At 56.9% G+C, this 15,399-nt stretch overlaps 1 protein-coding gene across 1 annotated transcript; it reads left to right on the top strand.

Annotated features, from left to right (window-relative positions):
* Positions 1 to 1,325: 1,325 nt before the first annotated feature.
* On the top strand, positions 1,326 to 3,562 carry IL3 (interleukin 3; the record flags this gene model as incomplete). Its single annotated transcript, XM_080699361.1, has 5 exons — positions 1,326 to 1,490; positions 1,580 to 1,615; positions 3,054 to 3,140; positions 3,267 to 3,305; positions 3,419 to 3,562. 5 exons carry the CDS (start codon positions 1,326 to 1,328, stop codon positions 3,560 to 3,562), a joined length of 471 nt encoding a protein of 156 aa, XP_080555487.1.
* Positions 3,563 to 15,399: the final 11,837 nt, after the last annotated feature.

Raw genomic sequence — 15,399 nt, 5'->3', positions numbered from 1 at the left:
CTAGCCTCAGTAACGTAGTAGTGAGGCTCTCAGCAACCTAGAAAGACCGTTTCCAAACCAAAAGAATGAAAAGGGCTGGGGGTGTACAAGCTCAGAGGTAGGATGCCCCTGGGATCAACCCCCCGTACCAAACAAGCCAAACAAACAAAAACTCTTTCCCGCCCCATCACACTCAGGACTTTACCAAAACCCTGTGCTCCAGGCCTGTGCCAGGGCCTCCTGGTGGTGCCCCATGGACAGGGGGACTGTTACTTCTTTCAGGGACTGTCCCCTGGGCCCTCACACTCCCGGTTTCCCCCTTCCCCTCTGACTGTGTCTTCTCAGGCCTCTGTGGACTTCCCCATGCTCTGTCCCCCACCCCTGCCATGGGCCTGCACCTGCTCCTCACCTTCCAGCACGAACTGGGATCTGGGCCCTGGCAACACCACTGGCTCCCTTCTGTCCCTGTCCCCGCACCCTGGGGCCCAGCCCGACACCAGAGTGGCCCTCCCGGTCCTCTTCTCTTTCACCCTCAGGCCTCAGATCTTGCCAATTTCAACACCTAAACCTCCCAGGCCAGCCCCCTCCTCCAGGGGCCAGTGGGGCATCCTCAAGGGCTACCACTGTCCTTGGGTCCCCAAGGTGGGTTCTCTGTGCCACGATGGGGACGACCCAGGGCTGCAGGCCCCCAAGGGAGGCTACGCCCTATAATGCAGGCACAGCCAGGCCGTGCAGTGATCACACCAGTAAGAGGGTGGGCTCTGGTGCCGGGGCGCCGTCTGCCACCCACCAGGAAAAGCAAGCATCACAGAGAAGCTGCCCAGCCACTGGGCCCTGAGCGCCGGTATAACCCATCACCAGGAGGCTGTCAGGGGACGGGACCCTCGGGGGTGTGGCTCGAGGATGGCTGGGCAGCAGGCTACCAAGCAAACTCTAGTCTGTTCCATCAGTCCTCTGCCTGGCCACCCCGGGGCCCAGGCAGCGCCAAGCGGGACGGGCAGGCCTGTCCAGGGGGTGGCAAGATGAGGTCCCGCTGGGCAGAGGCAGGCTACCCCCACCTGCCAGAGGGCGCTGCACCTGTTCCTATTCTGCCCATCAACCAAAGGAGGAGGTACGCTCTAAGTGATCTTTTTTCTCCCGGTTTGCTGATCTTGAGTACTAGAAAGTGATGAATAAGTTTGTGGTTTTCAATGGAGGTTCCGTGTCAGATAAAGATCCTTCCAATGCCCGCCCCCCCCCCCCCCGCACCCGCCTCGCCCTGGGCTGTGGGCACGCTGCCGCGGACATATAAGGCAGGAGGCTGCGGCGGAGTCTTTAGAACCCCTCGAAGGACCCGGCAAGACAGAATGCAGCCTGCCCCCCTGAGCACGATCCGCCTGCCCGCCCTGTTGCTGCTGCTGCTCCACGCCGGGGCCCGAGCTGAGCCCGGGCAGTCCTCGAACCAAACGGCCTGCCAAGAGGCCATCCGGGAGATGAGGCGCGACCTGGAGAGGCCTGCTCCTCTGCCATTAGTGAGAGCGGGGATGAGGCTGGCTGGGGCAGGCGGGCTGGCGAGGCTCAGGCCAACGGGCCTCCTGACGCGCTCCTTCTTTCCCCACAGAACTCCACCAACCTGTTAGATATAATACGCCTGCAGGTAAGAGCTCAGCCCTGCCCGGGGCACAGTCCAGACCACCTCCCGCCTGGGGGACCTGAGCCACAGGCTCCACCCCTCTGCCTCAGTTTTTATCTGCAATATCCTGCCTGTCTCAGTGGGGTTGTTAGGAGAATCAAATGAAAGCCAGGTGTGGTGGCGCACACTTGTAATCCCAGTACTTGAGAGGCTGGGACAGGAGGATCCGGGTTTGAAGCCAACCTCAGCTTAGTGAGGCCCTTCGCAACTTAGTGCTTTTGGGAGGCTGAGACAGGAGGACTGCCTCAGCTACTTACTGAGGGCCTTTGCAACTTGGTGAGACCCTGTTTCCAAATAAAGAATAAAAAATAGGGCTGGGGGTGTAGCTCAGAGGAGGACACTTCCTTTGGCCATAGTAATAATGATACAATCTAGTTTTTATTTTATTTATTTAGTTGTTTATTTTGTGGTACTGAGGGTGGAACCCAGGGGCTTTGCTACCTCCGGGCTATCCTCTCAGACCTATTTTATACTTTATTTGGAAACAGGGTCTCACTAAGTTGCTGAGAGCCTCAACTCAGTAGCTGAGGCTGGCTTTGAGCCTGTGCGATCCTCCTGTCTCAGCCTCCCAAGCATGGGGATTATAAACGTGCGCCACCACGCCTGGCCTTGCTATCTAGGCTTTAGACTCGAAAATGAAGGCAGGACTAGGGGCCAGAGCTGTTTTCAGTGGGCAGCCCCGGGCCGGCAGACTACACTTTCCCCGGTGAACCTGCGTCCTTCCTTTCCCTTCCAAAGCTGAGCTAATGTTCCCCAGCCTTGCCAGCCGTGGGCATCCTTACTCAGCTAGTTCTCACGTCCCAGCCGGCCACAGTGAGGCTGCCTGGCATGCCGTGGCTCAGGCACGATGTGGCGGTCTTTCCCAGGCATGGTGGTCACTCGCACTTCAACTCTCTGGGCGCCCGTAGCTCACACGCGGAGCCCGTCTTCATGCTGGGATCCTCTGATCCTCTGACTTCTAGAGCCTTATCGTGGTCGCAGCATTAACCCTCTGCCTTGAGGCCTAAATACTTCCCTTGGCCAGCCATCTGCCTTTCAGAGAGCTTCTTAGGGGGCTCAGTGCTTGGGGGAGGCAGGCCCTGACTGGGATGTGATCTCAATTCTGCCTTCTGCCCTAGGGGGCAGCTCGGGGACACCCCGGGAGCAAGGAGGACTCTGGCAGGTTATTCAAGGATGCCTGGCAGCAGGCTCAGAAGGCTGTGGAAAAGCCGGGTGTGGTGGCACACGCTTGTAATTCCAGCATTTGGGAGGCTGAGACAGGAGGATCGCGGTTCACAGACAGCCTCAGCTACTTAGTGAGGCCCTCTGCAACTCAGTGAGACCCGGTTTCAAAATAAAGAATAAAAAATAGGGAAATGACACCCAACTCCCCAGAACTTGTACACATTCTTTGTCCCCTTAGAACACCTCCTGGAGGGTAAGCCTGAGTGTATTCATGAATGCTACCAAGAATATCACAGGGGGTGAGAAAATCAAGAAAAATCTCAAGGTATGTGAAGCCGTTGAGGGCTTGGGGATCCTGCTTGGGCCCGCCCAGCCTCTGGAAGGAGAGTGGCAGGGCCTACGCCACTTCAGGGGACAATCTCTGATGGTCTGCCTCGGTCTCTTTTTACAGTTCCTTAAGTCATGCCTGCCCAAGAAGGCCACATCCGTGGTAAGTCATCCTTCCCCATGTCCCTGCAGATGCTGCCGCCGGCATGACCTGACCTTCAGCCTGGCCCCCCACCACACAATCCCTCTAATTCCATCTTCTTGGCTTCTTTGCAGGGAAACCCCATCGTCATCAAAGACAGAAGCTGGGATGACTTCCGGAGGAAGCTACAGTACTATCTGCGCATCCTGTCTGCACAGCTGGACCAACGGCCGGCTCCGTGCCGAGCACCGGGGACGCTAGAACAGCAGCGCTGCTGAGAATTCTGGAGATCTCGCCCGCAGTCCAGGGCCGAAAGGACTTGGTTTCCTCCTGCGGCAGCAGATGAGTCACTACCCAAGGAGCACGCGGCTCCCTTCAGGCCGTGCAATTAAGTCCTCGTTTTTTAAATCCCACTGAGGCTATGCATGTATGTATTTATTTATTTATTATCTTCTGCAATGTGAAGTTTATTTATTTAACAGAGGAGCCATGTCTTTCTCCTTCTGAAAAAAAAAAAATTAAACTCCAAAGGGACCGAGATGGGGGAGCATGTTGTACCGTAGGTTGTAAACAGGTTTCTAGGCAGGGGTGAAATAAACCAGACTCTGAACAATTGCTTTGGTGCTGGCGTCCAATTTCGGCTTAGGCCTCCGCGTTCCCAAGACAGGTGGACTGGGACCTTTCTGCGCTCTCGGCTGCAGTGTGGACATTGTCCAGGTGAGCTGGACACACCCTGCCCTCCAGGCCTAGGGAGGTCAAGACCCTAGCAGTAGTGGGTGGTCCAGCGCTCCCGACTGGCCCCCCAGGGCTCAGGCCCCGCACTGAGCATTCACCTGTTCCAATTAATTCCTCAGTCCACCTGGGAACATATTACCGGTGTCACGGGAATCCTGAGGTTCAGGGTGGCTAGGCAACTTGCCCAAATCCACACAGCTAGTACACAGTGCAGGAGGACACGTTGTCACTTGGTGTGGCCTGGGCCCTGGAGCCCTCGAGTCCCGTTGAATGCCTCCCCCTGGTGGTCCTGCCAGAAACTGCAGCAGCATCTCAAACTTCCAGGATGAGTCCAGCCTTGAATGGTCCTGGACCTCCCCACCATGTAGCAGGCTGTGGGGATACAGGCCACCCAGGCCCAATGGGGATGCTCCACCTTCAAGACGCTGCAAGTTGGGAGTATCCAGCCTTTTTTGTGTGGTGGTTGGTTTATTTATTTATTTATGACACTGGAATTAAACCCAGAGGCATTCTACATCCGAGCCCCACCCCAGTCCTATTTCTTGGAACCCAAGGTCTTCTACCTCGGAGCTACACCTTGAGCCCTAGTTTTTATTCTTTATTTTTGAAACAGGGTCTCACTGAGTTGCAAGGGGCCTAAGTAGCTGAGGCTGTCCTCTAACCACAATCTTCTTGTCTCAGCCTCCCAAATGCAAGGATTACAAGGGTGCACCATCGTGTCAGGCTCTCATTTTTATTTATTATTTATTTATTTATTTATTTATTTATTTATTTATTTCTGTGGTACTGGGGATTGAACTCAGGGACCTTCTAGCTTCGAGCTATACCCGCAGCCCTATATTTTATTCTTAATTTTGAAACAAGGTCTCCCTAAGTTGCAGAGGGCCTCACTAAGTAGCTGAGGCTGGCTGCGAACCTGTGATCCTCCTGTCTCAGTCTCCCAAGTATTGGGGTTACAATGGCACCGTGCCCAGCTCTCAGGTTGAGGTTTTGAAAACTGCAAACCTGGCCGTGTTAGATTTGCATTTAATTTGCCAGTCCTTGTCCGTGTGCTCGTATCTTTAGAATGGTACCAAGGGCTACCTCCACCTGTTGCTTCTCTCTCCCACAGGGGCACGGCGTGCCTTCCTCTACCCCCCTGCTGGGAAGCAGTGTCACTCTTCCTGATTCCCCGCAGGCCATATGAAGGCTCTGAGTACTGGAGCCACGTGCGGGGGCCTTTCCCCTCCCCACCTTGACCCGTTCCTCCCCGTGTTTACAAGAACAGCACACTAGCCAGTTAGAACGCTGCATGCCCCTCGTCCAGGTGCTTACACAGGCGGGTCACAGCGCCGGCGGCGACAGCATCAGCAAGCTCGGCAACTGGGTGAGACCCTGTTTCCAAAACAAAACAAAACACAAAATTTAAAGGGGCTGGGGGGTGTAGCTTGACGGTAGAATGCCTCTGAGTTCAATCCTCAATCACACACACACACACACACACACACACACACACACACACACCTCAGCTTGAATAGGTGATTTACCTGCTACTGGTTCAGCAATGTGGTTCTTTACATCCTTCCTCCTAAAAAGCATTTATGTTCCCAAATAATTCTTTTCTCTCCCTGTCCCCATCTGCCCAGCCTGCTCACTGAAGACCTTTGGGCGCAGAGGAATTTACATCCTTGGACAGGACCAAGGGCAGAGCTGGGGCTGCTGCAGTGCCAGGCATGACCACTAGGGGGAGGCGTGCCACTGGGCGGAGCGTGCTCGCCAGAGCTAGCCAGCACCCGTCCTCACCTTAGCTACTGGACTTCCTTCCTGCGCCTTGTAGCTGGTCCTGTGTTCACTCTGGCCAGGGGCAGCACCTGTGCCCATCCCCATGTGCCCATGTCGTCACCTCTTCACTCCCAGTCTGCACTCCTGTGGCCTGGCCTGCCCTGGTGTGTGTGTGTGTGTGTGTGTGTGTGTGTGTGTGTGTGTGTATGTCTGGGAATTGAGCCCAGGGGCATTCTATCTCTAAGCTACACTCCCAGCCCTATTTTTATTCTTTGTTTTGAGACAGGGTCTAAATTTTGGAGGGCCTGACTAAGTAGCTGAGGCTGGCTGAGAAGCCATGATCCTCCTGTCTCAGCCTCCCAAGTACTGGGATTACAAGCATGTGTCATCACACCCTGCTTACATTTTTAATTTTGAAACAAGGTCTCACTAAGTTACCACGTGGTGGTCTCAAACTGCTATCCCCGTCTCAGCCTCCGGAGTGCTGGGATTACGGTGTGTGCCAACACGGGCTCAGGGTGCCCTCTCGAAGCTCCTGGCCTTGGCCCTGAGCCACACTCTGTCCACGGCACTGCGCCTTGTTCACGCTCAGCACGTGCGGGCCGAGCACCGGTGGAGGCTGGGGAGGGCAGTGAGCTTGACTGACGGGGGGCTGGAAGGCTGCTTTAGTTGGGGTGGTCTGGGAAGGCCTCCCCGCGGAGCTGGCATCTAGGTTGAGATCTGAATGGTGAGGAGTGGCAGCAATGTGGCCGTCGAGGGAAAAGAGCTTGGGCAGAGGGAGCAGAGACTGCAGGGGCTGCGGGTGAGTAAGAGATGGCTGTGGAAGGCAGGGCTTGGCGGAGGGCCCCACACAGACCCGGGGCAGGAGGCTGAGCGGGCGTGGGAAGAAAGGTCAGGTAGACAAGACCCAGGCTGCAGTGAGACTCGAAAGGCCCACCCGAGATGGGACTGCACCTTTTCAGATAGTCCGGGGCTTATCTTTGTCTCTACTGGGGCAGCCCAGCCACAGCCTGGAGCCAGGCTGGGGTCAGAGATGGCCACTGGCCCTGCTCACTAGGCCACCTCAGTCCTGCCTTTTCTGATTCATGCCGGGTCTGTAAGTCTGATCTGCACCAGGGGGCAGCAGCGCCCCACCCTAAATCCTTGGGCTGGCATTTGAAAGACCCGAGAACAGCCTCCCCACCACAGGTGCCTCTGGGGGAAAGCAGAATGTATCAGTGATTGGGGAACAAAAAGAGCTTTTAGCTGGGCGAGGTGGTGCGCGCCTCTGATCCCAGTACTAGGGAGACAGGAGGATCGCAGGCTTGAAGCCAGCGTCAGCAACTTAGGGAGACTCACAGTAAGAAATTAGAGAGGGCTGGGGTGTAGCTTGCACGTACAATGCCCTTGGACTCAATCCCCAGAAACACACACACCCTCACACACACACTCACACATACACACATGCTCATTCTCTCTCTCTCTCTAGGAAAGTGTATTTGCTCTTTGCAATTTTTTTTTCGGTACTGGGGATGGAACCCAGGGGCATTCTATTGCCCTATTTTTATTTTTTTATTATTTTCTTATGTTGGAACAGAGTCTCACTGACTTGCAGAGGGCCTCACTAAGTAGCTGAGACTGTTCATGAACCAGGATCCTCCTGTCTCAGCCTCTCATATGCTGGGATTACAAGCATGTGCTGCCACGCCAGGCTATGCTAAAAATTTTGAAAACGCAGACTAGAGCCAGGAGAAAATGACCAGAAAGGCAAGTGCAGAGGGAGGTGAACTCCAGCCACGCCCAGCGTGGGACCCCGCTGCCTCACTCCTACCCGCTGTGAAGCCCACTTGAGCTAGTGGCGCTGATGCCCAGGACCCTCCCCAGTTTCCCGGTTGAGGTCAGGGGCGGAGGGACACTGGCCTGGTCTCTGGGCCCTCCTTCTGGCCTGGCGCGGTGCCCTGTGGGTCACTGTACCCCAAAGCGATGGGTGGGCTGGTGTGACCTCACTGGAGGAGCCGCCCACAGGGGGCATGAGGCCGGCCCCGGGGCCATCTGGAGGAAGGTGTGAGGGGTGCAGGCAGGGGTGGTGCAGAAGGCACCGGGGGAGCACGGGCACAGGCAGGGTAAATTGAGGTACAGCATAGTCCAAGTAGTTGAGTGACCACTGTGGTTGGGTGCCCGGTGATTGTGGGGAGGCTGGGGCCTGGATCCCTGCCTTGGCCCCTTTGGGCCTCAGCTGGCCCCTTCCCCCTTCTCCTTCCCCATCTCAGGTCAGCCCCGCCAGCCCAACCACAGTGGAGATGGCAAGGCTAGGAGTGGTGGGAGTGGGCAGGGGCCATGGACATCTGCAGGAAGGAGCCAGGCGGAGGGAGAGAGGCCCTGGGGACAGCGGGGCTGGCCAAGCAGCTGGGTGCTCCAGGCCCAGGAGGACGAGGGGACACACGGTGGGGAGGGTGAGGAAGAGGTGGCAGAGAATGGAGTGAGTCAGGATCCTGGAGACATTGGGCGAAGTTACTGCCACCCTGATGGATAGAGAAGGGCGTCAGAGTCCCTACGGAGCCGGGCGTGGTGGTAATCCCAGCATTCAGGAGGCTGAGACAGGAGGACCGCGGTTCACGGACAGCCTCAGTTATTTAGTGAGGCCCTTTGCAATTTGCAACTCAGTAAGACACTGTTTCAAAATAAAGAATAAAAAATAGGGCTGGGGGTGTAGCTGGGAGGAAGAATTCCCCTGGGTTCCATCCCCAGTACTGCAAAAAAAAAAAAAAAAAAAAAAAAAAAGTCCCTACAGAGACCAAGATTGCCCCAACACAAAGGTAGAGAGACCACTTCATCACCGGTGCCCAGGGGGGCACAGCACCGCTCTCTCTGCCCCACGCCATTCCTCTCTGCTGGGGTGTCCCCCGCCTGACTCGTCTCTCCAGAGGCACCTGCTGGCTCCACGGCCTCCTGGCTCCAGCCCCAGAACGCAGGTGACCATCGCCCGGTGCCTCAGCTCCATCCTCCATTTACCCAACCGCCCCAGGTTAACACCGAAGCCACTCCACGCCCTTCTCTCTGTCCTCCTTCCCTGTACCCTATGCAGCGCTTAGCCGCAGAGTGGTGGCCTCCGAGCCCCTGTGCCGCCCCATTCGAGCCCCTGTACCGCCCATTCATCCCATTCCTCACACAGTTCTGAGAAAGGGACAGGCCCACGAGCTCATGGTGGTCCCCGCATTCTCCAGCAGTCACGGCCTCCTCCAGCTCCTGTGCAGCCCCCAGGACCCCAGGCTCAGCCTGCGCCATGCTGACAGACACTCTCTCCTCCCTCGTTAGGGTTAGGGCATGGGTAATCAAAGCAATGGACCGTACGCCTTGAACTGGGGAGGAGGATGAGACACCTGGGCTGGGCCCACCTGGCAGAGGTCTCTGTAGAAAGCGACTGCCCTGTCATCCTTGGGCTGAGGCCTGGACTCAGGGGCTGTTTATTTCTCCAAGGCGTGGCCCCGGGCCCCTGGCAGCCGGGGATCACTGCCTGTCAACCAGCAGAGGGGACAGGACTGGGGAGGACAGCCCCAGGTCCACTCAGCAGCCAGGCTGCCAGGCGGTACTTGCCCACTGGCGCTGCATGGGGAGGTGCTGGGGCATGGGAAGGGGTCTGCACAGGGCCAAGCCCCACGGGGAAGACTAAATCCACCCTACCCCAGGTCCTGAAGGCTCAGGAGACTGCACTGGAGACCCCGATGCCCGCTTCATCTTGTCAGACAGGGACACTGAGGCTGGAGGGAGGGCCTCCAGGCAGCCCAAACAGAAAGCACTCCTCCGTGGAGCCCAGCTCTCGCCGTATTTAAGAAACACCTTCACACGCAGGTCTGCCTGCTGTCCTGCTGTCCTGCTGTCCTGCTGTCCACCCTCTCGCAGAGTCTCCATCGCTCGTGGAGATGGGCCGGCTGGGCTCAGAGGTGCAAAGGGAGAAGCGAAGGGCTCAGCCTGCAGCGGGTCTGTCTGCCCCCAGGCTCGCGCGCTCAGCGCCCCGGGAGGCTGCCAGTGTGGGCCAGCGCTCGGTGCTGTGATCTAAGCGAAGTGGAACTCACCATTTCAGAGGTCTCAGTCCAGAGGGCCAGCGCAGGGGCAGAAATGACAACTCTCACGTCATGGGGCCAGAAAGAGAGAGGGCGATGGGAGGGCGAGGGACGCGTATAACCCCAGGCAACGCCCCGCGACCTCCCTCCTCCAGCTGCACTCCATCACCCAATAGAGTCATTCCAATTCAATCTATCAGTGGAGGCTGAGACGGGAGGATCGCAGATTTGAAGCTAGCCCCAGCAGCTCAGTGAGGCTCTCGGCAACTTAGCAAGACCTTGTTTCCAAATAAAAAATAAGCCGGGCGTGGTGGCGCACGCCTGTGATCCCAGCATTCGGGAGGCTGAGATCAGAGGATCAGGGTTTGCAGACAGCCTCAGCTATTTAGTGAGGTCCTCTGCAACCCAGTGAGACCTGGTTTCAAAATAAAGAATAAAAAAAATAGGGGCAGGGGGTGTAGCTCGGAGGTCGAATGCCCCTGGGTTCCACACCAGACCTGCAAAAAAAATTTTTTTTTAATTAAATTAAAATAGGCTGGGGAGTGTAGCCTGGAGATAGAAGACTCCCTGGGTTCCATTCTCAATATCACACACACTAAAAAATTCTACCAATGAATTTATCCACTGATGAGATTAGAACCTTCATGATGCAATTCTTTCATCTCGAACATTTTCATATTGCCGATACGTATAAGCTCTTCTAGGGGACATTCTGTATCCAGACCACACCATTCACCTCTGGCTGCAGAAAGCTCACGCCCGTTTTACAATGGAAGACGCATTCAGTCCACCTCCAGGAGTTTTCACAGTCTCAACAGTTCCAGCGTTGCTCAAAAGTCCCGAGACGGCTGAGACTCAAGGCAAACCCTTGGCTGGGAGCCTCTGTAAAAAGAAAAAGTGAGTTACAGGCATCTGACATACAATGGTACAGAGTAGACATCACACTTCAAAAGGGAGGGCTAGGGCCCTGGAGAGAAGGGATGGGACCAGAGCAGGATGGAAATCCAGTGGGGCAGAAGTTAAGGCATGCAGCTCCACGCCTGGCCTCCAGGGCACATGGTGGTGATCTGATCTCCTGAGGGCGTGGCAGTGAGCGTGTGTGTGGAGGGAAACAGTTATGAGCTGCTGGTCCTGGGGCTGGGGGAGACGTCCTCAGGAGCTCCCTGTCGTCCAGAGGTGCTCCGAGGGACCCTTCCAGTGCACAGCCACAATATTCCTGCTGGCCCCTTAGCTTGCGGGATGGGTCCTCACCCTTGTGAGGGGCTGTGGGATCTCTTGGGAGGTGCTGGAAGGGGCAGGGGGAATCTTCCCAGAGTCAGTGTTGCAAAATGGGGAACAGAGTTCTCTGGGACTTAAAAAACCCAGCAGCAAGAGATATATGTTGCCCCGACAGGGCCTCTGGAGACGTCTGAGGGGGGCCTGGGGATATGGAGAATGGCCCAGAAAATGCTCATCCAGAACCCCTCCTCCTGCTGCCAACAGCAATCTCTGTCTGCCACCTTGATTCTGGCCTACTAGCTCCAGAGAAGGAAGGTCTGGGAGCCGCACCAAGGTTCTGGGGCTCCTGCTGGTACCTTGACCTGGGCTCCAGCCCCAAGCACAGAGGGCAGGAGACTCCCTCTGACTCCTAGAAACTGCAAGGCCTCTGGTCTCATTTTTCCTCCTTTTAATTTTTCTGTGCAGCCTGAAGAGGCAGACAAAGGCATGTCCCAGCCCTGGTGCCAGTGACCCTCCCGGCTGGGACTAAGGCTCGGGTCAAGATTCAGGCGTGGGAGGTACATTCCAGGCCTTGGGAGGAGTAACGGGGTGAGCAGGGCACAGTGGGGGAGGGTGTCATGGTGAGCAGACCTGGTGCTCCCGCGGAGCTCGCACACACAAGATTTGTTTCCCTGAGTGTGCCTGGCATAGCTGCCAGATCTGGGGAAGCAGTGAGGGGCCCAAGAACAAGAAATGGAGTGAATAAGGAAGTCCAGCCATCCTTGGCCCATCCTCAGAAGCCTGCATCCCAGCTGGGCGCAGTGGCACACACCTTGTGATACCAGTACTTGGGAGGCTGAGACAGGAGGATCGCAGAGTTGAGGACAGGCTCGGCAATGTAATGTAGGGAGACTCTCGGCAGCATAGCAAGATCCTATCTCAAAATAAATAAAAAGGGCTGCAGCTGGAGGTAGAATGCCCCAGGGCTTAATCTACAGTCACACATGCACACACGTGTGCGCACACATCCTGCATCCCGTGGACCTCCACCCACACAGGTCCTCAGCCGGGATGCCCTCTTCACCAGTGACCCCCCAGTGTCTTGGAACAAGACCTATGGACCCATACGGTCACAACCGTCAGGCAGGAAGCTCCCTGGCCTTTCTTTTTTATTTTTAATTTTTTTTTTTTTTTTTTTGCGGGTCTGTGGATGGAACCCAGGGCATTCAATCTCCAAGCTACACCCCCCTGCCCTATTTTTTATTCTTTATTTTGAAACAGGGTCTAAGTTATGGAGTGCTTAAGTAGCTGAGGCTGGCGGTGAACCGCGATCCTCCGGTCTCAGCCTCTCGAATGCTGGGATGACAAGCGTGCCCACCGCGCCCGGCTGGCCTTTCAGGTTTACCAGTCGAGTCTCTTCTGGCTGACCCCCAAACCTCTCTGTTACCTTGGATGTCTCCCTACCCACCCAGCTCCCCGAGACAGATCTGAGCACCAGAGCCTCCGTGCTCACCTCCTGCCCACATCCACACCCCCATGAGCCCCGAGGCCTACCCTATACTTGACTGACTCTAGTCCTTGATTCTAACCCTAACCCTGTCCCCCGCCCCGAGGGGCCACAGACACAAATTCTCTCGGAGTGCAAAAAGGGACCGTGAGGTCAGCCACCCCACAGTCCTTCCTGGAAGCCTGGCTGAATGGATGAACAGGCCCACCATGGCGGGGACCAGCCACCCTCAGGCCCTCTTGGACCGGCCATACTCACCAGTGCCAGGGCCTAGGGCCACTCGATGAGCAGGGCCAGAACTGGTTTCTTTTTGATGCGTACCTTTGGGGACTGAAATGGGGCACGCGGGAGGGTCAGCCTGGGGCTGGACAGCAAAAATCAGAGGTGTCCCTCTGTGTGTCCAGGGGTGATGAGCAGCTATTCATGGAAGGATGAGTCCCTTGGGGTGCTGTGCTCCATGGGGTCCCTCAGGGTGATGCGGGGTCCCAAGAGCCCTGACTCTGGGGAAGGCTGGGTTTTCCACCTCACAGCGCCCATCCAGGAAGATGTCCCCTGGGCTGTGGCTGTGGCTGGGCAAGGGGTGCTATCCCTGAACTCTCCAGAAAAGCTTTGGTCCAGCCCAGTTGGGGCTGCCGAAGGCAGGGAGCGGGGAGCGCTGCGCCTGCCTCGCTCAGGGAGGAGTCTCTAAGTTTTCCTGGCAGCAGCTGCTGGAGTGAACTCATTCACAAACCAGGCAGCTGAGCTCAGGGAAGCGGGACTTTCCTGGGCTGCTCAGGGCTCGGTGGTGGCTCAGAAGGGACAAGAGCCCGAGCCTGGGGCATGGAGATGCCTGGAGAGCTGTGGAAATTCTGTGTCCCGTCCCCAGACAGCCCAGGGACAGGCCGCTCCGGCCTCTACGCCAGCACCTCGCAGGACTCTCCCTTCAGAGATGTCGGAGGGGACAAGCTTGCTCAGTCCAGTTGCCTGCAGGTCCAGCCAGCTGGCCAGCATTTCCTGCCTTTCCAATCCCCGAGGATCTGGGTAGCAGGAACAGAGGCTCGAATCCTGGCCCTGCTGTCTTTGATTGTGTGACAGGGTCAGCTACAGGTGTCCTGGACCTGAGACCCCCAGGGAGGACAGGGCCTCCCTCAGGGGAGGAAGGACCAGATGAGATGCTGGTGTAGCGTCCCGGGACGTGAGGGACTTTGGGGCCTGTTTCCTTTTTATCATGATAACTTCCTTTTGTGATAAGGATCCCAGTGCAGCCACCAACACCACACCCCTCCCGGGAAGCTCGTTCCAGAGTGTTCTCTCCTGGTCCTCTGAGCAGGGGCCCAGCTAGGGGCACGCTGCGCGTCTCCCACCATGCTGCGGTGCCGCTGGGCCCGAGTCAGCGCCAGGCCCGATGCTCGCTGTTGCCTTCTTTCCATGCGATCTAGGAATGCCTGTCTGGGTCACGGTCTTAACGCTGACCTCATCTTTCCAGGAGAAACACTGTGGCTGCCCACAAGCCTCATCCCCGAGCAGGCCGGGTGGCTCTGCTTTTCTCCCTTCCTGTCCCTCCCTGGCGCCCTCGGCCACTGGCCGGTCACTCTCTGGGCCCAGCAAGCACGGCCTTGGTCCTTAAGTGCAGCTGCCCTGGCCCTCAGCCCTGCTTTCTGATGAAGTCTCATGACCTCCGCTGTGCTGTGAACTTGGACTCCTCCCAGCTCTGTCTTCTGTGCACACAGCCCCTGAAGCTCCAGGAGTCCGTGACCCCTTGGACCCTGCAGACCTGCCCCTTTGCCGCCTGGGTCCCCAGCCTAGCAACCTGGACAGTGACTCTAACTCCTCACTTACATTCCAAAGCACATGTGTGTGCGTGTGTGTGTGTGTGTGTGTGTGTGTGTGTGTGGGTAAATAGATGACTTTCACTCCCCTGTCAAGGGGTCCATGAAGGCGGGACCTGACCATCATCCATCATCTATTTCCCTTTCTTGCCCAGAACCTGGTAGGTGCTCAGTAAATACTGACTGAATGAATGAATTCGCCCACAACACACCACGTGCTTTCAAGACCCTGCCCCTTCAGCCGGACGTGGTAGTGCACACGTGTAATCCCAGAATTTGAGAGCTGAGACAGGAGGACAGGTTCACAGCCAGACTCAGCACTTGTGAGGTCCTCTGTAACTTAACGAGACCCTGTTTTACAATAAAGAATAAAACAGGGCTGGGGGTATAGCTCGGAGATAGAATGTCCGGGTTCCATCCCTAATACCAAAAAAAAAAAAAAAAAAAAAGAAAAGATTCTCTGTTTTCACCATGCTGGGAGGCAGTCTCCCCAAAGCTCTCCGATCCCCTTGGAGCGCCAAGCTGGGGAAGGGGATTCTGAACTTCCCTCCCCACTCAGCCTGCATTCTGTTTCCCCACCAGAGGGAGAGCCGAAGGGTCCCGGGGAGGGGAGGCCCCCGTCATCTCCACCCCAGCACCGGGTGGGCAGAGAGGCTTGCTGATGGAGCCGTGACAGCTCATTTCTGGGGGAAAGTGACCTTCCAACAGCCTCATCAGCTCTGACTCCAGGCCACTCCCTGAGCCGTCTGTGACTTCCATCCACACCCAGCCTCTAGACCTCCACTCCCTGTGCTTCTGCGGCTAGTACCATTGTTCCCCACTCCTACCCCATCAGAGCCCTGGAAGAGGCTGAGCACGGGACCCACGGGCGAGCTGGGAAGGGCCAGGGCCTGCACATGGCCCCGTCCCAGCCCCAGCCTGGCCACCTGGGAATGTTCCACCAGGCTCCAGGGTAAGGCTGAAGATGGGGAGGGCCCCAGAATATAGCAGGGGACCCCAGTGGGCCCTGCAGGACTAAGGCTGGCTCGCCATGCGATGCTGCATTCCTCCTGGATCCCCGTCCGCCA

This window comes from Muscardinus avellanarius, assembly GCF_963383645.1.
Source record: "Muscardinus avellanarius genome assembly, chromosome: 7".
NCBI lineage: Eukaryota > Metazoa > Chordata > Mammalia > Rodentia > Gliridae > Muscardinus > Muscardinus avellanarius.
The sequence above is the reverse complement of the archived record's forward strand: the minus strand, read 5'-3'. Positions and strand labels throughout refer to the sequence as shown.